This window comes from Blennius ocellaris (genome assembly GCF_963422515.1).
Source record: "Blennius ocellaris genome assembly, chromosome: 8".
Taxonomy (NCBI): domain Eukaryota; kingdom Metazoa; phylum Chordata; class Actinopteri; order Blenniiformes; family Blenniidae; genus Blennius; species Blennius ocellaris.
In genome coordinates this window covers 716,856-741,225 of record NC_137657.1, presented here as the reverse complement: position 1 = coordinate 741,225, position 24,370 = coordinate 716,856, and the positions used below count along the sequence as shown (strand labels likewise).

General features: G+C 48.0%; 1 protein-coding gene across 2 annotated transcripts; it reads left to right on the top strand.

Moving 5' to 3' along the window:
* Positions 1 to 4,114: 4,114 nt before the first annotated feature.
* Positions 4,115 to 23,820, top strand: cnot10 (CCR4-NOT transcription complex, subunit 10). Of its 2 annotated transcripts, none has more exons than XM_080500350.1 (19): positions 4,115 to 4,266; positions 6,837 to 6,928; positions 8,462 to 8,623; positions 9,341 to 9,491; positions 12,735 to 12,871; positions 13,006 to 13,080; positions 13,155 to 13,238; positions 15,286 to 15,403; positions 16,819 to 16,968; positions 18,326 to 18,528; positions 20,857 to 20,978; positions 21,124 to 21,306; positions 21,451 to 21,531; positions 22,502 to 22,615; positions 22,713 to 22,843; positions 23,055 to 23,087; positions 23,177 to 23,301; positions 23,385 to 23,460; positions 23,539 to 23,820. In XM_080500350.1, the coding sequence occupies exons 1-19, from the start codon at positions 4,251 to 4,253 to the stop codon at positions 23,679 to 23,681; spliced, it is 2,196 nt and encodes a 731-aa protein (XP_080356476.1). In that variant the 5' UTR covers positions 4,115 to 4,250; the 3' UTR covers positions 23,682 to 23,820. The 2 variants fall into 2 exon arrangements, with proteins under 2 accessions (XP_080356476.1, XP_080356475.1); XM_080500349.1 differs by having other exon boundaries at positions 23,174 to 23,301.
* Positions 23,821 to 24,370: the final 550 nt, after the last annotated feature.

Genomic DNA, 24,370 nt, shown 5'->3' with positions numbered 1-24,370 from the left:
ACTCCTGGATTCTCCTCCCTGCGGGTCAGTCTGCCTCAGGCGATCACGGACCGTCAGACGATTCTCCATCTTGACCGCCAGGCCAATGAGGGAGTCCAAGTCGTCGGGGAGATCCACCAGGAAGAGCTGGTCGCGAACCGGGCTGGCCAGCCCGTAGAGGAAGGTGTCCCGCAGTGACGCATCGTTCCAGGCGCAGTCTGCGGAGAGAGTGCGGAACTCAATCGCGTAATCGATCACCGACCTCCTTCCTTGACGCAGCGCTGCCAGCACTCGAGCCGCCTCCTGTCCACCGGGACGCCGATCGAAGATCTTCGACAGCGCGGCTGCGAACTCGTCCACCGAGTCACACAGCCGGTATTGGCGGTTCCATTCAGCGGTGGCCCAAGCCTCCGCTCTGCCGGACAGGTGGGAGATGATGTACGCGACCCTCGACCTCTCTGCTGGGAACGCCCCCGCCTGCATCTCGAAGTGGAGACCACACTGGACCAGGAAGGGTCGCGAATCCCCGGAGTCCCCCGAGAAGCGCGCTGGGCTTGAGAGCGGTGATGGCGGCATCACGACGGCGGCAGCGGCGGCGGCTGGCGGCACTGCGGCGGCAGCGGCAGCCCGAACCTCTGGGACCGAGAGGCGGGTGATGAGCTGCTGGAGGTGACCGGTGAGTTGGTTCAGTTGACTCTCCACTGACGTGTGTCGATGTGAAAGGTCGTGGAGACCCGCCGTTAAACCAGCCAACTGCTCATCATGTTGAGTGAGCCGGTCTCCCTGCTGACCAACTGCTCCTAGCAGCTGGTGACCAGAGTCCGCTGGGTCCATGATGGTTGGTTTGTTCTGTCACGGATACGGACAGGACCCAAGTGCAGGACTCTGGAAACAGGCTGGGTTCAATCAAGTCTTTATTTCATACTGACAGGACAGGATGATGAATCGCAGGATGCTCCTTGACATGAGGAGCACAGCAGACTTGACTCCAATGACTGGACAGGACAGACGAGACATGGACGACTAACACAGGACCGGACGGACGGGACATCGATAAACAAACCAACACTGAACAAACACACAGACAGGACATATATAGAGCAGGGTGATTACCAGAAGTGGCCACAGGTGAGGTGCTGACAGCCCAGACCTATGGCCCGCCCACTCTTAAAGGGGACCTCACCCTACACCCTGACATTTATCACTTGGAATGTTCAACCCCAAGTCACTCTTGTAACTGAATGTTTTACATTTTGAGCTTCAGAACCATATGTTGCTCCCTGAACATCATTCATCAGTCATCATTCATTCATTGGTATTATTTGTATTATTGCATTGGTATTATTTATGATCTTAACTGGGCCCCCCCCCCCCCCCATGTCTTTATAAATGACATGTCATAAGTAAAGACACGTCAGGCTGACAATAGGATCATGTAAACAACACTGCCAGAACCGTAATGAGTTTATAGTAGGTGTGTGAATGATCAACAATCAATATTATTGGCAGAATTGAGGGCCCCAAAATCTAATTTTGCTTCGGGCCCCACGGAAGTTTGGGTCAGCTCTGTGTCCACAGGATTTGATTGGTCCTGAGGCCGAGCTTTTATGCTTGTTAGCCAGAACAGAACCTGGTTCTGACCCGTCTCTCAGGACCGGATTCTTCCTGCTGATTCTGAAATAACCTGATGGAGTGGGAAACTAAAGCCGTGTTTCCACTGCACAAAAAGGTCAGGGACGGAACGGAGCGTTACGGAGCGGTACGGCAAAGCGTAGCCGGAGCCAAATCCGGTACCTGTTTCCACCGCAGAAAAGTAAGAAGTGGGCGGGGCTTAAGAGCTCCACAGATATGTGACGTTACAACAGTCGTCTCAGCTTGGCTGCAGATCGAGATCTTATGAATCCTCTGTTGTTGTTTACATCCTCCACTTTGCACGTGTTGTTTAGTTAACTTTTATATTTTGCAGCTGCAACTTCCGTGTTGTTCCAGAGAGAGCGAATGATCCGGCAACTTGCCCCGCACCTGAGCCCGCTCCGGTTGGCTGCGGCGCAGAGTTTGCTGCTCCGGGACACGGGAGTCTTGAGCTTTCTGCTCAAACGCAGGAGCAGCCACTCCACTCCGGCGCTGATCGCGCTCCTGCAGTTCCGCGCCGGAACACGGACACTCCAAGCGTCTCGTTGCATCGCGTCCGCGGTCCGTCCCTGCGACGCAGCGGCCACGCAGCGGCCACGCAGCAGCGCTGACCGCGGTTGAACAGAACGCTGACCGGCACTGCATCGCATTTGAACAGAAACCTCAGACACGATGCAGAGACAGACCCGGAACGCAGCGTACCCCCCAGCACGTGGCACGCTGACGCTATGCTGCAAACAGAAAGCGCCGACGCGATGCAAAGTCCCGAGCCCCGGTCTCCCCTGCCTCACATCCGCTCTTTCATGACCAACATGAAAGTTGAGCAGCAAAGAAAAGAAAAGGAAAATAAAAACAACCAGAGCACAGCTGACCACACTGACAGAGGCTTCATCCAGCCGACACATTAACATATTGAGGGCGTGTAGTAAATCACTGACCAATCAGCAGACGGCTCCTCAAACTCAGACCCGTTCCATGGTCCTGGTACCCCAATGGAAGGGGTAGTGGAAAGCGACCGCCTTTGGAGCGGTTGTTTCCGGAAACTCACAAATTCCTGCAGTGGAAACTCAAACCGTAACGGACTATACCGTTCTATCCCCGCACTTTTTGTGTGGTGGAAACGGGGCTAAAGACTGATCGACCACCAGGAGATGCAACTCATTTTGGTTAGTTACACTGCTCCTCCAGCAAGGTGTGTATCTCCTCTGTTTCTCCAGCAGGGGATGTTTCTCTATGGAAGTAAAACTGTGCCATCAGATTCTGAATTCCAATTTCTAACTTGGAATTTTTTTACCATGGAAATCAGACTTTGAATTTTACAAGCTGTCGAATTTCAAGTACGTATCTTTTTTTGCTTCCGATTTTTTTTCAACATATATATATATATATATAAAAATATTCAGTGTGTAAAAATTCAATGTGTCTAAAAATTCAATGTGTCTAAAAATTCAGCCGCAAAAACAATTCAGCTGCAAAACAGCCAGAATATCTGCCATCAGGACGATGCAATCGACACCTGTCTCGTTCACCCAACATCCAATCAAGGGAAGCTTTGTTGGTCATGTGACCAGTGCAACACTGAGCCAATCAGCCATGGCGGCCAGCGGTAGTGACGGTCTGTAAATTCTGCATGAGACATTAAACCACACATTGCAAATCACCAGAAGTTATGAAACAACATATGTGGCGAGCTTTTAATGACGTGTGAAAATGTTTTCTAAAGAAATTACATTTACTGTATGCAATGTTTTACATGCAGAAAATAGTTCAATTGTCTCCTGTTTGATTATTTTTTAACGTCCATTGAATACTCTAATCTGTGCAGTGCTTGTTCTGGCAAAAACACATTTTAACCTCCCCCTGCAATGGTGTTTCTAGCACCACCGTCAATGACCTGGTTATGTTTGTTAAAATGTGTTTTTGCCATAACAAGCGGTGGTCACATGACCAACAAAGCTTCCCTTGATTGGATGTTGGATGAATGAGACAGGTATTGATTGCATCGTCCTGATGACAGAGATTCTGGCTGTTTTGCAGCTGAATTTTTTTTGCAGCTGAATTTGATTTTGCGGCTGAAAAAATCAGAAGCAATAAAAGATACGTACTTGAAATTCGACAGCTTGTAAAATTCAAAGTCTGATTTCGATGGTAAAAAAATTCAGAGTTAGAAATTGGAATTCAGAATCTGATGGCACAGTTTTACTTCCATATATCTCCCCTGCTCGCCCAGCAGAGGGGCAACTCCTCTGCTCTTCCACAGAGGAGGCAGTTCCTCTGCTCTTCCACAGGGGGTGCAGTTCCTCTGCTCTTCCACAGGGGGTGCAGTTCCCCTGCTCGCCCAGCAGAGGGGCAACTCCTCTGCTCTTCCACAGGGGGTGCAGTTCCCCTGCTCCTCCGCCGGGGATGTAACTCCTCCGCTCCTCCAGCAGGGAGCAGTGGCTCTCAATCAATGCTCATTGAAAATAAACAGGAAGTCGCAGAAGAAGAATTTGTTTGGAGCGGACATATTAAAATATTCATTTTGTGTCTCGGACTATTTTTATTCCGTCTGTCACTCTCCATTTTAATAATACATTTTCCACTGAGGTATTATTACGCTGGTCCTGCAAATTGTGTCTTTGTTGAAAATCCTCGAAGAAATGGCAGAAAACACCGGTGAGTGGCAGCTAACGCTAGCAGAGCTAGCTCCAGTCCCGAGACAATCTGAGGAAGAAAAGTCTGAATATGTGTTCATAGCCTCCTTTAACGTGCTTCTAATGTCCGTTAACGTGTTTATGATGTCCTTGACCCGTCTTACGTGCGTTAATGTAAGTCCTTAACGTGTAACTAACGGGATTTTAATGTGTTGCTAACGTGTTTCGAACGTGCTTCAATCTGTTAATAACCTGTTTCGAACGTCCTTCCTGTGTTTCGAACGTGCTTTATTCCCATGGACACCACTGTCCTCTAGACCACGGAGACCACTGTCCCCTTTAGACCCTGTCCTCTAGACCACGGAGACCACTGTCCTCTAGACCACGGAGACCACTGTCCCCTTTAGACCCTGTCCTCTAGACCACGGAGACCACTGTCCTCTAGACCACGGAGACCACTGTCCCCTTTAGACCCTGTCCTCTAGACCACGGAGACCACTGTCCCCTTTAGACCCTGTCCTCTAGACCACGGAGACCACTGTCCTCTAGACCACGGAGACCACTGTCCCCTGTAGACCCTGTCCTCAAGACCATGGAGACCACTGTCCCCTGTAGACCCTGTCCTCTAGACCACGGAGACCACTGTCCTCTAGACCACGGAGATCACTGTGCCCTGTAGACCCTGTCCTCTAGACCACGGAGACCACTGTCCTCTAGACCACGGAGATCACTGTGCCCTGTAGACCCTGTCCTCTAGACCACGGAGACCACTGTCCTCTAGACCACGGAGACCACTGTCCCCTGTAGACCCTGTCCTCTAGACCACAGAGACCACTGTCCTCTAGACCACGGAGACCACTGTCCCCTGTAGACCCTGTCCTCTAGACCACAGAGACCACTGTCCTCTAGACCACGGAGACCACTGTCCCCTGTAGACCCTGTCCTCAAGACCATGGAGACCACTGTCCCCTGTAGACCCTGTCCTCTAGACCACGGAGACCACTGTCCTCTAGACCTCGGAGACCACTGTCCCCTGTAGACCCTGTCCTCTAGACCACGGAGACCACTGTCCCCTTTAGACCCTGTCCTCTAGACCACTGTCCCCTGTAGACCCTGTCCTCTAGACCACGGAGACTACTGTCCACTATAGACCCTGTCCTCTTGTAGACCATGGAGACCACTGTCCCCTGTAGACCCTGTCCTCTAGACCACGGAGACCACTGTCCACTACAGACCCTGTCCTCTAGACCATGGAGACCCTGTCCTCTAGACCACGGAGACCACTGTCCACTATAGACCCTGTCCTCTAGACCACGGAGACCATTGTCCACTATAGACCCTGTCCTCTAGACCACGGAGACAACTGTCCACTATAGACCCTGTCCTCTTGTAGACCATGGAGACCACTGTTCACTATAGACCCTGTCCTCTAGACCATGGAGACCACTGTCCCCTGTAGACCCTGTCCTCTAGACCACGGAGACCACTGTCCACTATAGATCCTGTCCTCTTGTAGACCATGGAGACGCCTGTCCTCTGTAGACCCTGTCCTCTTGTAGACCATGGAGACCCCTGTCCTCTGTAGACCATGGAGACCCCTGTCCTCTTGTAGACCATGGAGATCCCTGTCCTCTTGTAGACCATGGAGACCACTGTCCTCTGTAGACCATGGAGACGCCTGTCCTCTTGTAGACCATGGAGACCCCTGTCCTCTGTAGACCATGGAGACGCCTGTCCTCTTGTAGACCATGGAGACCCCTGTCGTCTTGTAGACCATGGAGACGCCTGTCCTCTGTAGACCCTGTCCTCTTGTAGACCATGGAGACCCCTGTCCTCTGTAGACCATGGAGACGCCTGTCCTCTTGTAGACCATGGAGACCCCTGTCCTCTTGTAGACCATGGAGACGCCTGTCCTCTTGTAGACCATGGAGACCCCTGTCCTCTGTAGACCCTGTCCTCTTGTAGACCATGGAGATCCCTGTCCTCTTGGAGACCACTGTCCTCTGTAGACCATGGAGACGCCTGTCCTCTGTAGACCCTGTCCTCTTGTAGACCATGGAGACCCCTGTCCTCTGTAGACCATGGAGACGCCTGTCCTCTTGTAAACCATGGAGACCCCTGTCGTCTTGTAGACCATGGAGACGCCTGTCCTCTGTAGACCCTGTCCTCTTGTAGACCATGGAGACCCCTGTCCTCTGTAGACCATGGAGACGCCTGTCCTCTTGTAGACCATGGAGACCCCTGTCGTCTTGTAGACCATGGAGACGCCTGTCCTCTTGTAGACCATGGAGACCCCTGTCGTCTTGTAGACCATGGAGACGCCTGTCCTCTGTAGACCCTCTCCTCTTGTAGACCATGGAGACGCCTGTCCTCTGTAGACCATGGAGACCCCTGTCCTCTTGTAGACCATGGAGACCCCTGTCCTCTCTAGACCAAGGAGACGTCTGTCCCCTGTAGACCCTGTCCAATGTACACCGCCTGAGGAGACAGTCTGGTCTCATGATCTTGTGGTTATTTCTCAGTTAAATTTATGGAATTTGATTCTTGTCAAAACAAATAAAGAAAATGTCTCATCATTTTTGTTCCAATCAGAGTCAAATGATGGGAAACACGACAGCTCGCCGTCTCCCGGGGCGACGGACCAGGAGAAGGAAATGGCTGCCAGCGCACACCAAGCCTTTGTGGTAAGTCCTGCCAGATCTCCAGCAGATCTCCAGCAGATCCCCAGTCGATATCCAGCAGATGTCCAGCAGATCTCCAGTAGATCCCCAGTCGATATCCAGCAGATCTCCAGTAGATGTCCAGCAGATCTCCAGTAGATGTCCAGCAGATCTCCAGTAGATCCCCAGTCGATATCCAGCAGATCTCCAGTAGATGTCCAGTAGATGTCCTGCAGATCTCCAGCAGATCTCCAGTAGATGTCCAGCAGATCCCCAGTAGATATCCAGCAGATCTCCAGTAGATGTCCAGCAGATCTCCAGCAGATCTCCAGCAGATCTCCAGCAGATCTCCAGTAGATGTCCAGCAGATCCCCAGTAGATGTCCAGCAGATCTCCAGTAGATGTCCAGCAGATCTGCAGTAGATATCCAGCAGATCTCCAGTAGATCTCCAGCAGATGTCCAGCAGATCTGCAGTAGATGTCCAGCAGATCTCCAGTAAATGTCCAGCAGATCTGCAGTAGATGTCCAGCAGATCTCCAGCAGATCTCCAGTAGATGTCCAGTAGATCTCCAGCAGATCTGCAGTAGATCTCCAGCAGATCTCCAGTAGATCTCCAGCAGATCTGCAGTAGATCTCCAGTAGATGTCCAGCAGATCTCCAGTAGATGTCCAGTAGATCTCCAGCAGATCTGCAGTAGATCTCCAGTAGATCTCCAGCAGTGCTGCAGAGTTTGACAAGCACCATGTGATTCACTTTATTATAGTACAATTATTTCAAACCTGGACTGAACGATTTCCTGCTTCATCACTCATTCACCACGAGTTGACTGCTGGTTTTCCACTAGTTCATCACTGGTTTATCACGAGTTTCCCGCTGGTTCTCCGCTAGTTCATCACTGGTTCATCACTAGTTCACTGCTAGTTCACAGCACTAGTATCAACAGTAAAAATGACAGGTCTAATCCTCCAAAAGCACTTTTTCCATTGTTGCTAAAGCACAAGTCCTGTCCATTCAGTGCATGTGAGCTTGAATTAAAAGAGAATTAATAGAAACCACCAGGTAAAGCGATTGTGTCTTGTCGTGTCATCAGGCTATAGGTTCACATTATAGTGACTCTCGTTCTGTTGTGTTTCATATGAATCTGCCTTGACTTTAAATATGTGCAGCATCTCAACCTCAACTCACTGATGAGTCTTTACTGTGTCTGTTTTATGAAGTTGTTAGTGGCTTTATGTGCCTACAGTCATGATGCTACATCACCTCCACTCAATGTAGAATGAGCTACATTAAACTACATCTTTGCTATTTAGAATGCAAATGAAAGTAATTCAAGAGTAATACAAAAGTAGAGTAAAGTATTCCAATTAGGACACAGTAATATTGTCATGTAAACAATTACTTTCAAGCGACAGTAACTAATACTATTTAATATATCACATTTTAGAGGTAACTTGCTCAACACTGTTCATCAGTTGATCACTGCTTGTGTTTTTTTCCCATGATGCCTCTGTTGTGTTGATATGAGAACTGTGCAGAGACCGCTGATGTGTTTCTAGGCTGGGAGGTACGAGGAGTGTCTGCAGCAGCTGGACGCTCTGCAGGAGCTCAACAGAGACAACTACAAGATCTCCCTGAACCGAGCTGTGGTGGAGTTCCACCGCAGTGGACAGACCACCACCGGAACGCTGAGACAGACCCTCATGTCCATGAAGAACCAGGCCAGTGCTTCACCTCATCTCACTCTCTTTCTGCTGTTTGCTACCTCAGTCTGTGTGCTGCTGGCTGCTGTCTCACTCTGGCTGCTGTCTCACTCTGGCTGCTGTCTCACTCTGGCTGCTGTCTCACTCTGGCTGCTGTCTCACTCTGGCTGCTGTCTCACTCTGGCTGCTGTCTCACTCTGGCTGCTGTCTCACTCTGGCTGCTGTCTCACTCTGGCTGCTGTCTCACTCTGTGTGCTGCTGTTTGCTACCTCACTCTCTGCTACTGCCAGCTACCTCACTGTCTGCTATCTCACTCTACTGCTGTCAGCGAGCTCACTCTGCTGCTTTCTGCTGTCTTCGATCTCACTCTCTGTCTGCTATCTGTGATCTCACTCTCTGTTGCCATCTATCTCACTCTCTGTCTGCTGTTTTCTGTCTCACTCTACTGCTGTCTGCCATTTCACTGCATCTACACCACATCTCCATCTGCTTCACATCATCTTGCTCTTTGTCTCACTTTGTCTGCTGCTTATCGTGTCACTCTCAATCTGCTGCATGTTGTCTCACCCTCCGTCTGCCGCACATTATCTCACTCTATATGTTGTCTCACTCATCTCATCATCATCATCATCACTGTCACTTTCTCTTTCCATCTCATTCTGTGTCATTCTGCCTGCTGCAGCAGTTTCACTCTCTGCCTCTCCATCTCACTCTCTCTCACTCCCTGTGCTGCAGGTGCACTCCAGCTCAGAGGAGGTGGAGGGTCTGGACGACGTGGAGAACAGTCTGCTGTACTACAACCAAGCCATCGTCCACTACCACCTGAGGCAGTTCTCTGAGGCCATTGCCATCGGGGAGAAGCTGTACCAGTTCCTGGAGCCCTTCGGTACGTCAGCTGTTCACCCGGGGGCCGGTGAGGACGGGCGGGCAGCCCGTGGCTCCTTGACTTTCAGTCCCACTGGAAGGCAAGGAGCCACGGGACAGCGGACAGGATGGGACGGGACGGCAACGCGCACTCAAACCACTCTCGGTCGCACGGTCCCGCACTGAGTACGGTGACCATGTACATACACTGTTGGTACATGTCAACCTCATTATGCAACAACAGTCAGCACACTAACAGGAAAGTGATGGTTTAAATAAAACCGTGAGCCCCCATTTTCCGTGACACAGCTTGGAAAACGTCCTCATCTGAGCGGCAGCGTCCAGCTCCCTCTGAATCTTAGTATTGCTGCTTGTCAAGAGTGACGAGGTGTGCCACTGAGTGCATGTATGTCACTCCGTCTTGAGGGCTTGGGACAAAACATGTCCTACACAGAAAAGTCTCATTTACAGGAAAATTGCCTTTAATTGCATGGGCTGTGTTTAAAAGGTCCATGTTATTGTGTTTGTCCTCAGCAAGAGTTCACAATAGTGATCTGCCCAAAAACACATAAAAAAACCTCAACAATTATGAATACATATACATCAAATTAAATAGAAGGTTTTTTTAATATATATATATATATATATATATATATATATATATATATATATATTTGAAACAATACATGATTTGAACATCAAACAATATTTTCCACAAAAACCTGCCTCTCAGTATTATGTCCTCAGTTTCATCAACTGAATCTTTTCATAAACCTTGTTAAATCAGGCAATGGAATTTTCAGCATACTCCACATGACCTGTTTTTGTCTTTATGGTTGTGATGAATGCAACTTTACCACAAATACTCTGGTAAGTTGTAAACTTTTTCTTATTTTAGACAAACAATGTCAATCTTCCTGAGGTCACAGCTGGACCATGTCAACTCAGTCCTTCTGTTATTTTAAGTTTGTTTTAGTTTTTTTAGATATAAGAGCAAATTGAATTGAAGCATTTTATGGAGGGTTACCAGTATAGCTAGCAACAGAGGACAATCCATCTCGCTGCAGTGTAAATAATAGTACAGTACAGTAAAAATTATGTTTGGGAGGGAAAAAACGTTCCCTTTTGTCAACTCCAGCAGACGTTGATTCTTTCTTGTCTTACAGAGTTGGTATGTAAGCTGATGGAGTTGCCAAATCCACCTATCGCTTAGGGTTGGACGATTTGGCCTAAAAGAAAAATTCAGATTTTTTTTTTCTCAATGCACTTAAAAATGACTGCATGTGAATCTCCATCACTGACAACGATTTGATACGAACCTCGAAACACTACCAGCGATACCATACACTAGCGATTCATTGAATCCCCTGGCCATACGATCCGGTGTGATACACCCCTGCTCCCAATTCCATACGGTTTGATATTGATTTGATGACCATTCAATTCTACGCAATGCGATTTGGTACGATACGATTCAACATGATGGAAAGAAATTATACCAGAAATGGAAAGTAAGAAGCTGCATTTCTGTAGGGTAATGCAGTAAGAGGTAAGACGCAGAGAATTTAGTCTTTATTCAATCCTCATAAGCAGCAAATTTAACAAACGCTTCATGTTTTGCTTATAATCTTGTAGAACTATGCACCACTTTATGCTTCTTCTTTTTGTCCCCTTAAGAAGCACAACGCAAAAACAGGCCTTTTCACAGCGTTGGGATTTGGAACCAGATTGAACATAAGGAAGAGGAATCCCTCCTTCACATGTGGAACGAGTTTTATCACACTGTCACAACTTAAACAGTCAACAGTAAGACGATAATCAGTATCGATGAGAAACCTAAAGTGACACTTTCAATAGTGCAATGTCCATGTTCCTGTCTGCCAGACAGATACTAAACTAACATTTCTAATATAAATAATACAAATAATAATAAAACCTTTCACAATTATGGCAGGTCTTTCAAAACTGTTTGAGCAAAAAGAAAACTATTATTTGGCAGAAGTGGCTGCTGTAAACAGACTGACTCTCACGGAGTCATTCAATGTAATTAACAGAAAAAAATAAAGTAATAAAAATAAATGACACATTTGAAAACAGATCTGTCTGTTAATGCCACTCACTGCTGATACCTAACTTGGTGGTTTATTTCGTGTGGCTTTTTTTCCTTTTTTTTTTTTTCAGGAAGATGAGTTAGTCCACATGTTCATGAAGAAGCAGACGGCCTCTGCTGTCACAATAATATAGTGATATTGTCAATACCACCTGCTGTGCTGAACAGCACAGTCCAGTGCAGGACTGGCTGGCTACACCAGCTTCAGGGAAGCACAACAGTAATGGTGCATTCAATGTGCCTTGGAAACACAGGATACAATTAAATGCGTGAAAAAATAGAACTTGCAAAATGAATTTTCATGGTGGATTTTTGAAAAAGTGCTATGTGAAACAAACAATGCAACTATGGATTTTACCGATGCAGGCACGCAGTGACTTGTGTATCTCGATTTCACCTGTAAATTGTACCGATGTACAGTGAAGGGATCAATATACTCGTATCGTGCACGTTTGTATCTAGATACCAATTCCTATTGATTCATCTCTACATGCTTAGACTGCAGACATCAGATATATTGTCAAAAGTGCAACTTTATTGCTGTTATTGTCCTCAGAGTTAAAAAGCATACAAGTAAGCCCAAAATAAATAGTAAACAAGGCGCTGTCATTCAACAAATTCAAGCTTTGACCCAGGTTTAAAGCATAAATGCAGCGAGAGCCGTGGGAGAGAAAAAATCTCTTGGGTACAAAATCAATTAGTCCATTTTTTGCCCAGCCTGACAATATAACCTTTCATCATGCAATGTGATATTCTTTATGAACTTAACAAAGGATTAAAATGTTATTTCAGGGTTTCATTTGGTAATAGTGATCTTAATAAAGGAGACTGGCTCGCAGTAGTATGTGAAGACCACTGGTGGACCTGCGGCCTCCCAACGAGGTGCAGTAGTTTCAGTGGGAGCTGCACGCTGCTGCTCAGAATGAACGTTTTCTAAGTTGTGGCAGAGAACAGAGGCTCACGGCTTACTCTGACGAAAGAAGAAGCTGGGTGAACTGGCAGGCAACGCCTTCACAATCAAACTGCGTAGAAAAGCTCACTGCTCGCTATATTACAATTATAATTTATACAATCACTGCAGGTATAAATGTGTGTGTGCGTGCGTGCGCACGCGCCTTAAGTTTTCCGAGGATTGACTTGTTTCCTGTCTTTCAGAGAAGTTTGCTCAGGCTGTGTGCTTCCTGTTGGTGGATCTATACCTGCTCACCTTCCAGCCTGAGAAGGCGCTTCACCTTCTGACTGTGTTGGACAAACTCTCCGTCCAAGGAAGCAACAAGAACGGCAAAGGAGAGGTACTGATGGCCACTTCACTGCCATGATGAGCTTGACACTACAGTACATTGAGTTGATGTGTGAGGTTGGAGTTTTCAGGAATGAACACTGTTAGCAACGATGAACACATGAGATTGTTGTTTGTTTTCCTCAGCACAGCGGCTCAAACAAAGATCAGAAGGCTGACTTCACAGCCATGATGGAAGCTGCTAAGTCCAAAATGCACCAGGTATCATGAAGCTGCTTCTCCGGTTGAATATGTGGGCCGTCCGTCTTCCTCCAACTCTGTTTCCTAATTCACAGTACAAAGTGCGAGCCTACATCCAGATGAAGTCCTCCAAGGCCTGTAAAAGAGAGATCAAGTCAGTGATGAATACAGCAGGGAATGTGAGTCTCAGATGCACCCCAAACACAACCTCAAAAGCACAACCCCAAACGCACCCTAAAAGGAGACTGAATGTTTTCCTGATTCAACATCCCACCACAGGCAAACATGTGTGAACGCAGTTCACATTGGCTGATCACTTAACGTGTCTGTCGCGGTCAAACCTGGACGCCTTGCTGATTGTTCTCAGGGACTTTAATAAAGGCAACCTCTCCAAAGAAGTACAAACGATATATCAAATGCTTGACCAGAGAGGGGAGTGTACTGGAGCACTGCTACTGCACCATCAGGACTGCCTTGTACCGCACTGGGCCAGTCTGACCACGCCATGGCGTACTTGATACCTGCATACAGGAAGAAACTAAAAGCATGTAAAAACCTGTTGTGAGGACTTCAAAGAGGTGGACCAGTGACGCTTTGGGAGAACTTCAGGGATGTGTGGACACTACAAACTGGGATGTTTTCAGGTCTGCCACCAATAGTCTGGACGAATACACACACACTGTGACATGCTTCATTGAATTTTATGAGGACATCATCCTCCCATCATGCTCCAGGGTGAGTTCCAATGATGAAAAGCCCTCATTCACAGCTGAACTCAGAAGGCTCAGGTCAGAGAAAGAGGCTGCGTTCTGATGTGCACGTCTGTTGTAAAGTATAAGCTTTTTCTCTCGCGTGCTTCTTTGACGTTACTCACCATAATATCACAGTGATATTGTGGGCGTGTAGGCGTGTGTGCGCATGGGTGAGTTGGAGTGCACACGCGGGTGTGTGGGGCTCTCTGGGTGTTTAGTGGGCAACGGGACCAACTGGCTCTTTGAGCAGTAAAGGTTGCCGACCCCTGACCTAGACCATCCACACAACTCCACACCACACTGACCCCTCTCCTCCCCACCACTCACACCTCTCTTCATCAAAGATAGAGATGTGAGCAAACGAACTGAACCCTCATAGGCCTGCAGGCCCAGACTCCTGAAGCGCCATGCCAACCAGCTGTGTCCTCTGGAGACCTGCCATGTGCCAGTCTGCTTCAAGGCCTCAGCCAGTCTGGTGTCAAGGTGCAAGAGGAACAACCTGGAGTTTCACGCTCAGAAATCGCCCCCTGGTTGGCCATGGACAAAGCCAAGCTGCAGTGGGTCTTCTGCTCTGCTGAGTAGGTGATCGGCTGGAACCGCCCACCTCTCCAGGACCCAGAGATGAGCAGCCCGGATGGCAGCCAACCATTTTCACCACGAACACAAACTCTGTCAGCCCCTCTGCCTGGCAAAAGGCTCCAGTCCTTCATGAGCAGGACCTTCCTCACTGCACTCACACTTATGAACAGTGGTGCAACTCCCCCCAGTTGATGCCTCTCTACCCACAAACACTAGTATTCACATTATTTTTGGTGTGTGTACATATTGAATTAAGAGAACTACTTCTCCAGTGACCTTTGTTTTGTGTTTTATGTTGCACCTCGCATCCAAACAAAATTCTGTGTACTGTGGAAATGTTACCGTTTTAATAGTACCTGGCAATAAAACAAAAATTCTGTTGCACTAAACCGTTAATGGTTCCCGAAAAGTTGGGTATAAAAACGTGAGGATCACCTGGGAGAGAGACCTGGGTTGTCACCTGATTGATTGGCTTCAAATAAGATCAGATACTGTGAAGTATTGAAAAGAGGCTCAGTACATGTAATTGCCTAGGTTTACCTAATGTTAGAGGTTGTATATGAATATGTGCTGGAGGACATCAGTGATGATATGGAGAACTTGTAAGAGGTTGTGGGATCATTACCTTGTGCCGCTATTGTGACAATCTAATTGGCTGTTTGGTGTCAGAACAACTGATGAATATCTACTCTGGTTGTTTTATACGCAAGTATTTATCACAGACCTTTAGAAGCCTTTTAATTAAAAGGACCCTGTCCTCCTCCAGCATGTCCACTGAGCTTTAGCACATTTCCAGCGGCTTTGATGTGTTTCAGACATTCATTCAACATGCTGAGATGTAGCAATGAAACTGTTAGCACTGACCTCTGACCTCTGCTTCCTGTCTCTCCTTCAGTCTGCTCCTTCACTTTTCCTCAAGAGTAACTTTGAGTATCTGAGAGGAAACTACAGAAAGGCAGTGAAGCTGTTGAACAGCTCAAACATCGCAGAACACGCTGGACCTCTGAAGACAGGTAATGCTCTTCTTCCTCCTCCTTCACTCTGCTCCACGCTGGAGGATGACCAGAACACCACCTCTTGGAGTCAGTTGTTGTGTGGAGGACAGACCACACTGGCCACTGATGTTGGAATGATATGGCGCTTTTCTATAACACAGTTCTGTCACTACTTGCTCGGGCTGGGCGATATGGCCTCAAATCAATATCACGATATATCAGTTCACCTTGATAACAATAAATGGCCGATAACGACTCCACTGTGCCCCCTGCACAAAAACAATGTTTGTCCACTAGATGGAGCAGTTATATTGATAGTATGACTCCCTGGACCTATTTATTGCCTCTTTAAAGGACTGTAAGACTACAGTCTGAAAATAAATGAAGAAAATACAAATTAAGTACTTTTAGTTGAGATTAATTGAAGAGCTGATAAACACAGATTACTTGAAATGAGAAGGACTGAGAGCGGATTATACCGTGACTTCGTCTGTATTGCACCTGAAAACGGGATTTCTCCACAGTGACATGAAAAAAGACCTAACCTGAAAAAACGTGCATATTTTGTGTTTAAAATGACTTGGCTACATGTCACTCTGCCCGCTGATTCTAAATACGGACGATTTGCTTCGATGGCTTCTAAAGCCGTTCACTTCAGCCACTATAGCAGCCGCTACAACTTCTGAACCTCCTCCATCGCCTCACCTCCATTTTTGTTACAGACCGGATGGGTGGAGTCACGTCTCTCATGCAGTACAGCGTCGGCTCCCTACACACACTCAAAACCAAACCACACTCCTTTTTAATCCGTTCCAAAGAAATCTCGGCACCTCGTTGCTTCATGGCTTGATTTCTGTGCGTCTATCTCTGTTGGTGAGCATTCTTGTTGTGATTGGGTTTTAAAAGTGGCAGGGCTCAAGCTCGCTTGAAACCTGGGTTGAGTAGGAAAGTACCTGGCATCAGCTACTAACATGGAATGGAAAAGTCTAAAAACCGAGGTGAGTCCAGCTGAGTAGATGCTAGTGAAAAGGCCTCAATGGACCATAGGTTACCATTTGACCACTGACAGTTGGACTTGGTCGGAGGTCCTGTTGAGCGTCAGGTGGCTCATTAATGTTGATCAGACGTCCGGCTGCCTGGATGATTCTTTAGCAGTTTAAGATCAGATATGAAGCGTTGGATTGTTCACCCACTAATAGGGGAAGTGAGCTGGGATTACCCCTTGTAAGACAAGTCAGTTTTACCCTACTGATTATGTGTTGTTTTTTTTCAATAGTAATCCTGCATTGCTCGGTTGATAGAGAGGTTGCAGGTTCCATTTCCATCTCCCCCAATCCACAGGCCAAAGAGACTGGACCTAGTGTCTTGCATGACAGCAGCCATTAATGTGCTTAACTGGTGTCCTGACTTGTTCCCTGACTTGTCTCCTGAAGGCGAATGTGTCCGCTGCATGTTCTGGAACAATCTGGGCTGCATTCACTTTGCAATGGGGAAACACAACTTGGGCATCTTCTACTTCAAGAAGTCATTGCAGGAGAACGACAACACCTGTGCACAGCTGGGAGCCGGCAGCAGAGGACACCGTAGGTCACCTAGATGCCTTGGACTACACATCACACATTCAGACTGATCACACACCACTGACTGACCATAGACCCGGGGTCACCAAATGGCGGTCCGGGTCCGGACCCAGACGCTGTCCCATCCGGACCCGGACCTACCTCCAGCCAAAACAGAAAGTTATGTTTTAAAACGTGTGGGGAGAGACGGACCGACAAAACAAGAGAAAAACACGAGAGACGGGGAATGGTTGAGGAAAAACAGGGACAAGATGACGCTTTGCATAGAATGAAGTGAAAATAGAGCGTTTAGCCTGGATGGACGGTCATTTCTGTTCAATTCCCACTGGCAGCATTAAACCTGAGAGTCTCTTTTGCAAAGTAAAGTGCTATTCTGAAACAAAACATAAAGGTTTTGAACAGACTAACCCACTCAAATCAGAAGTGAGATCACTTTATATCAAACATTCCCTTTCACTAAGACATGTCGTCTTTTGTTGACTTCATTAATAAGTTGAACTTCAGAAATCATGTTGACAGCTTGAGCTTTGGATGACAGCTCATCATGTTTCTCCTGCTGCTAATGGTGGATCTCCAAGCAGATGTGTCCTGAAAAATCAGATTGTAAGAACTTGTGCTACCACTTTCTGGCTTCAAATAGTCTCTGATACACTTTCTCAGGTCCGAGGAAAGTAGCTCTGTACAAAACACACAACTGCCAGGCAGCTTTCTCCACAATGAACATAATCCAAACATATATAATATAGTTCCAGGCTCGCCAATGAGCTCCTCCACCTGTGGCTTAGAACAGTCCTGGCTCCTTTAAGTCCAGGTTGAATGTCGTGAGGGAGAAGAAGAAATATTGTCAAGACGTTTTTGAATTGCACTGAATTCATCTGATTCGACAATCGGCTGTTGATTATATGCAGATGTTGATGGAACGAAGAGGCTACTTAAATCTATCTACCCCTCTATCTTCTATACCTCTTCTCCTGTTCAGGGTCACAAGATGCTGGAGCCAATACCAGCCAACTCTGAACAAGGGCAGCATACACCCTGGGCAGTCTCTCACAGGACAAACACACAGAGACCAACAACCACACACACTCACCTTGACACCAAGGGGCAATTTAGTGTGACCGATTAACCTCACATGTATGTTTTTGGACTGTGGGAGGAACCTGGAGTACACTTAAATACATATCACACTAAATGTTCCACAGTCTCATCTTCTGGAACTCTGAAGATTTTAGTTGAATACCCCTACCATAGACTGACCACAGACTGAACAGAGACTGACTGACCACAGATGTCAGCAGTCTTCAGTAATAACAGAGTACTTTCCTATCACACTGACTTGTGTCCTCTTCTTCTTCTGCAGCTAAAAAGTTCACCGGCATCCCCATGTGTGCATTGCTAGCCAACAAGCGCTACGAGCTGCTGTATAACTGCGGCATCCAGCTGCTGCACATCGGCCGGCCGCTGGCCGCCTTTGAGTGTCTGATGGAGGCTGTGCAGGTCTACCACTCCAACCCCCGGCTATGGCTGCGGCTCGCCGAGTGCTGCATCTCTGCTAACAAGGGGGTACGTCGAGCTCTGCACTGTGCTCAGGCTAATGCTACTGTTTACACCAGGGGTGTCAAACTCCCGGCTCACGGGATGATATTTTGTGGCCCCCACCTTGAAATGTAAGTACAATATTAGAATGGCCTGCGAGGTGAGTGGATCTTGCCAAACTGAGCACAACAGGAAAGGCTTCTGCTACGTTGCCTGATGTTTAACAATGTGATGTCAGTTGTTGTGAGATGCATCAATCAAACCAGTTTCAGTGGCTTCAGACACAGGGGTTTCGCGCACTTATATTGTGCAATTAGCCTTGTAAAAGCATGCAAACAAATTTGGCTTAATGCCTGCTGCACACAGCACAAGCTTTTATTTTGACACTGAACAACAGGAACACCATGCAGGAGGACACCACTAATAAACCAAACTAAACTAAATGAACTAACTGACTACATGAACTAATGAAATAAAAATACAACCATTACCAACACTACAAACCTAATATAACCCCCAGTAATGGCATGTCATTTGCAGCGATCAGCTCCATGATATCTACAATGCATCATGGGAGTTTCTGTTAGTCATGTTTCAGATGTCATTGTAGGGATTTCTTACCTTATAAGGATCGTTCGGTACCATTTATATTGTGTTTGGCTCTCGATAATGATTAATAATTATCAAAGATATTTATTAATAATGTTATTGAATATTAATCTGATGTGTATCAGAACCTCGGAGCTCCACCTGTCTTAACAGGAAATGATAGACAATTCAGTTATATCAGTCTCATAAGATATACTAAACAGTTCATCAGGAATTGGAATTAATAGTCAAATTAATTACAATTACCAGAATTAACAGTAAAGATTGAAGGATTTTGGAGTTCTTGACACAGAAGAGTCGACATTTCATTCTCCTTTGTGCTCATTAATCACACAGCAAGTATGATTCCAAAAATGATATATGGTTAGGGTTTCGAGAGAGAGAGACGTGTGATGGAACTACAAAACAAGATGGCGGATCACAAGAAACTACATTCCAATGGAGGTTATCAGAGAACAGGAAGTCTGTCCTGGGTCTCCACCATGTGCTGGAGAACAATGGAACATGGAAGCTAGTCTTTAGCGTCTGCTTCCTGTGTGTCTCTGCTAAAGGACCATTTCTAGAATGACTTGATGTGAATGAGACTTGTTTTGTAAAACGTCAGGAGTCGTCAGATGGTGTTCAGTTACTGTGTGATGTTGTCTTTGATGTGATATGTGTAGGATTGTGAGTTAACTAGTTAGTAAAGCAAAGATTAGCATGCAGACCCTGTGTCTGTGGCAGAGCTAACGTTGGTTTACAGGTTGATAACTGCTCCTAATATCATTATCTATAGAACTCAATCACTGTAACAGAATCAACACATCTTCATAAAGTTAAACAGTTCTATCATAGCATCAGGTTTAACTAATCTCAGGTAAAGCCCAGTTGTTGTTCCCACTTCCTTGAAGGAGTTCAGTTGTTGTCCTGCTGGAGGGAAGCTGGTGTCTTCTCCTGTAGTTAGCACCTCCTGCTAACTGTGGTTGCTGGTTCTGCAGGCTGAGGAGAAGAAGATGAAGTTGATGTTTCAGGAGTCCTTCTTTACAGCTCCTGGTTGTTCCTTTTGTCCAGACTGAGGAGCTGGTCGCTCAGGTCTGTGATGGTTTTCCTGCTGGTTGAGGAAAACACAAAGAAGTTCTGTGAGGCGTCGTTTCCCTGGTCCGTCCTGGAGGAACTGGTTGGTTTTCCTGGTTGATGGGAGATCAGACTCTGGGTGCTGGTCTCTGGATCAGGGGAAGGTCTGACCCTCATGGTGGGTCAGCAGAGGAGTGGAGGAGTGAAGGCCCTGGTTGCAGGCCTCTGGTGTTAGCTGTGTGCTAACGCTGGGTGAGCGGAGTTGCTGGAAAGCAGCTCTTCACGGGGCGAACGCTCCGGAGCATTCGCTCTCTCACAACAAACACGGAAGTTGTGGCTGCAGCTCTGCTGCTGCAAAAAATAACAGTTAACTAAACAACACGTGCAAAGTGGAGGATGTAAACAACAACAGAGGATTCATAAGATCTCGATCTGCAGACAAGCTGAGACGACTGTTGTAACGTCAAATATCTGTGGAGCTCTTAAGCCCCGCCCACTTTTTAAGCTCCTCTCTGCGGTGGAAACGGGTACCGGAGCCGTGCTCCGGTTTCGCTTTGCCGTACCGCTCCGCTCCGTCCCCGCATGTTTGTGTGGTGGAAACGGGGCTAAAGTTATTAGTTTGTGTCTTGTTTGTGAATTGTGTTGTGATGTCCTGCTCCAGTAGCAGTGAACGCCATACGGTTTCCTCCTCAGGGCTCGGAGCAGGAGAGTAAAGGTTTACCCTGTAAGAAAGGAATTGTTCAGTCTGTCGCTGGCCAGGGCTTCCATCGCAAGATCATCCTGGCTTCACCGTCCAATCAGAACACAGCGTACAGGTCAGACTCATTTTCTCTCGCTCTGTCACACACACACACACACACACACACTGATTTACTGAACAACTTCAGGATATCAAACATTCTAATAGCATTTCATAATGAAACTATTCCCAACGGATGAGTCTGTCTCGATGTCACCCAGTGAGGGTCAGTCTGCAGCCATCCCGGTAGCCAGCATGGAGTTTGCAGCCATCTGTCTGAGGAACGCTCTGCTGCTGCTTCCTGAAGTCCACACGCTGGACAACAAGACGGACAACGGGTCCAAACCCTCCAGCAGCCAGAGTGGAGGCACGGAGAGCGGCAGTGACAACAGTGACCCCTGCAGGTCACTCTCTCTCACACACACACACACACACACACACACACACACACACACACACACACACACATACACACACACACACACACACACACACACCCCGATGCTTGTGTTTTGTCTCAGACTCATTTCTCTTGTTTTGGTCTCCAGTGTTAAAGGTCCAGAAGCTGATAAGTTTCTATCTGCAGCGCCGTCCTCGCCTCTCAGGAAGCAGGAAGTAGAAAACCTCAGGTAACCTCACCTGACCTCACCTCACCTTGACCTCACCTCACCTTGACCTCACCTCACCTTGACCTCACCTCACCTGACCTCACCTCACCTTGACCTCACCTCGCCTGACCTCACCTCACCTGACCTCACCTCACCTTGACCTCACCTCACCTTGACCTCACCTCACCTGACCTCACCTCACCTTGACCTCACCTCACCTGACCTCACCTGACCTCACCTGACCTCACCTCACCTTGACCTCACCTCACCTGACCTCACCTCACCTGACCTCACCTGACCTGACCTCACCTGACCTCACCTCACCTGACCTCACCTCACCTGACCTCACCTCACCTCACCTTGACCTCACCTCACCTGACCTCACCTCACCTTGACCTCACCTCACCTTGACCTCACCTGACCTCACCTCACCTTGACCTCACCTCACCTTGACCTCACCTCACCTTGACCTCACCTCACCTTGACCTCACCTCACCTGACCTCACCTCACCTTGACCTCACCTCACCTTGACCTCACCTCACCTTGACCTCACCTCACCTTGACCTCACCTCACCTTGACCTCACCTCACCTGACCTCACCTCACCTTGACCTCACCTCACCTTGACCTCACCTCACCTGACCTCACCTCACCTTGACCTCACCTCACCTTGACCTCACCTCACCTGACCTCACCTCACCTTGACCTCACCTCACCTTGACCTCACCTCACCTTGACCTCACCTCACCTTGACCTCACCTCACCTGACCTCACCTCACCTTGACCTCACCTCACCTGACCTCACCTCACCTTGACCTCACCTCACCTTGACCTCACCTCACCTGACCTCACCTCACCTGACCTCACCTCACCTTGACCTCACCTCACCTTGACCTCACCTCACCTGACCTCACCTCACCTGACCTCACCTCACCTCATCTTGACTCCCCTCCCCTCTCCCCCCCCCCCCCCCCCCCCCCCCCGTGTGTAGGTGCTGGATGCTGGCCTGCAGCTCCTACGTGGCCCTGGCTCTGGGGGACAACCTGCTGGCTCTGAGCCACGCTGACAAGCTGCTGCACCAAACCAAAGTGTGTGGATCCCTCAGGTAGGTCCACCTGACTCTCTCTCTCTCTCTCTCTCTCTCTCTCTCTCCTCACATTGAAGACCAGTCCATGACTGGTTCACCCCCGCCGTGTGTTCAGGTTCCTGGGTCACCTCTATGCTGCTGAAGCCCTCATCTCATTGGACCGGATCTCTGACGCCATCGCCCACCTCAACCCTGAGAACGTGGTGGACGTGTCCCTGGGGATTCTCCCCAGTGAGCAGGACCAGGGTCAGTAGAGTCAACAGGGGGCCCACCCTGGTCCTGCATGTTTCAGCTCTCTCCCAGTTCAACACAGCTGATTGGTTCTGGGGCTTTTCCACATGCTTGGTGATGACATCATCATGAGATGGAGGTGTGCTGAAGCAGGAGAGACTAAGACCTCCAGGACAGGAGTTGCAGTGTCTGACCACTTTCTCAAGTCCTGTGTTTCTGTCCACAGGCTCGGACAAAGGAGACGAACCTGTTGAGTCCTGTGAGTCTGAGTCCTTCACCTGGAACTTCACTTAAGGAGCAGTGTTTGATGTGTGTGTGTGTGTGTGTGTGTGTGCCCCCCTCCAGCAGGGAAGCAGCCCCCCCTGTGCTTCCCCAGCAGTGTGACTTCAGCTCGCTCCATGATGCTCTTCAACCTGGGCAGCGCCTACTGTCTCCGCAGCGAGTACGACAAGGCTCGCAAGTGTCTGCATCAGGTAACCATGGCAACCTTCAATCCATCAGGTGTGTCCTGCTGCTTCCACCGTGTTTTCAATGTGAGTGGTTTATTTCCCTCCAGGCTGCTTCCATGGTGAACACCAAGGAGATCCCCCCAGAAGCCATCTTGCTGGGGGTGTACCTGGAGCTGCAGAATGGTACACACACACACACACACACACACACACACACAGCGTTTTGGACAGACACCTGAGCCTGCCTTTACCTGTCCTCAGGTAACACTCAGCTGGCTCTGCAGATCATCAAGAGGAACCAGCTGCTCCCCCCCCCCATACAGAGGGTGTCCCCCGACTCCCGCAGGAAGCCTGTCCAGCCCATCCAGCTCCCCTCACCGTTCACTCAGGTGCAGAGGAAGTAAACACACCCTCTGAGGAATGTGTCAATAAACCCTCTGCTCCACCCGCTGTTGGTGTCTGTCAGTGGTCTGGTTCCCTCTTCTATACTGCTTCCTCCTGCTACAGAGCGAGGCTACATTTAGAAAGGTTGTTTTAGCTCACAACGGGTCCTGAAAGAGGCGTACGCCACTTCCCATGCAAACTTTGTGATCTGAGAAAATAAAGTTTGAGGGAGTATGTGTGAATCAGTATATCAACTTTGGACTTTCCACACACACATTTTGGAGACGAGGAAACTGGCAGTGCTGATGGTGAGTTGAAACTAGATTAATCTCATACATTTAATATCTTCAAATATCAGATTTGTTTATCCATCCACTGCCAAGCTGTAGTGGTCTAGATGTTTCTTTAGCCATTTCTACTAAATCAGCAGCATAATGCTCATGTCAGACAAATGATGCAGAACGGAGGATAGAACTGATTATCAATGATGACATTGTGTTAAAAAATCAGTCTAGTTTCACAGTTAGCACATAAATAGTGTAAAGCTGCACTGTGGATGCTCCGGTACCGCCAAGCGCTCTGGATGTACTCCTGCTGGAGACATTGGAGACGACCCTTCACCTCCTGAGGACACAAGACAAAGTCACTGAGCCTTTTTATAGTTCCTGTTCAAATATTTAATTCATACATTTACAGTCTTTCTCCATTG

Bases quoted from the DNA above. Each gene is read 5' to 3' on its own strand.
- cnot10 (XM_080500349.1), top strand. The intron at 23,088-23,173 runs GTGAGTCTGAGT...GCCCCCCTCCAG, and splicing joins AGACGAACCTGTTGAGTCCT to CAGGGAAGCAGCCCCCCCTG. The intron at 23,461-23,538 runs GTACACACACAC...ACCTGTCCTCAG, and splicing joins GTACCTGGAGCTGCAGAATG to GTAACACTCAGCTGGCTCTG.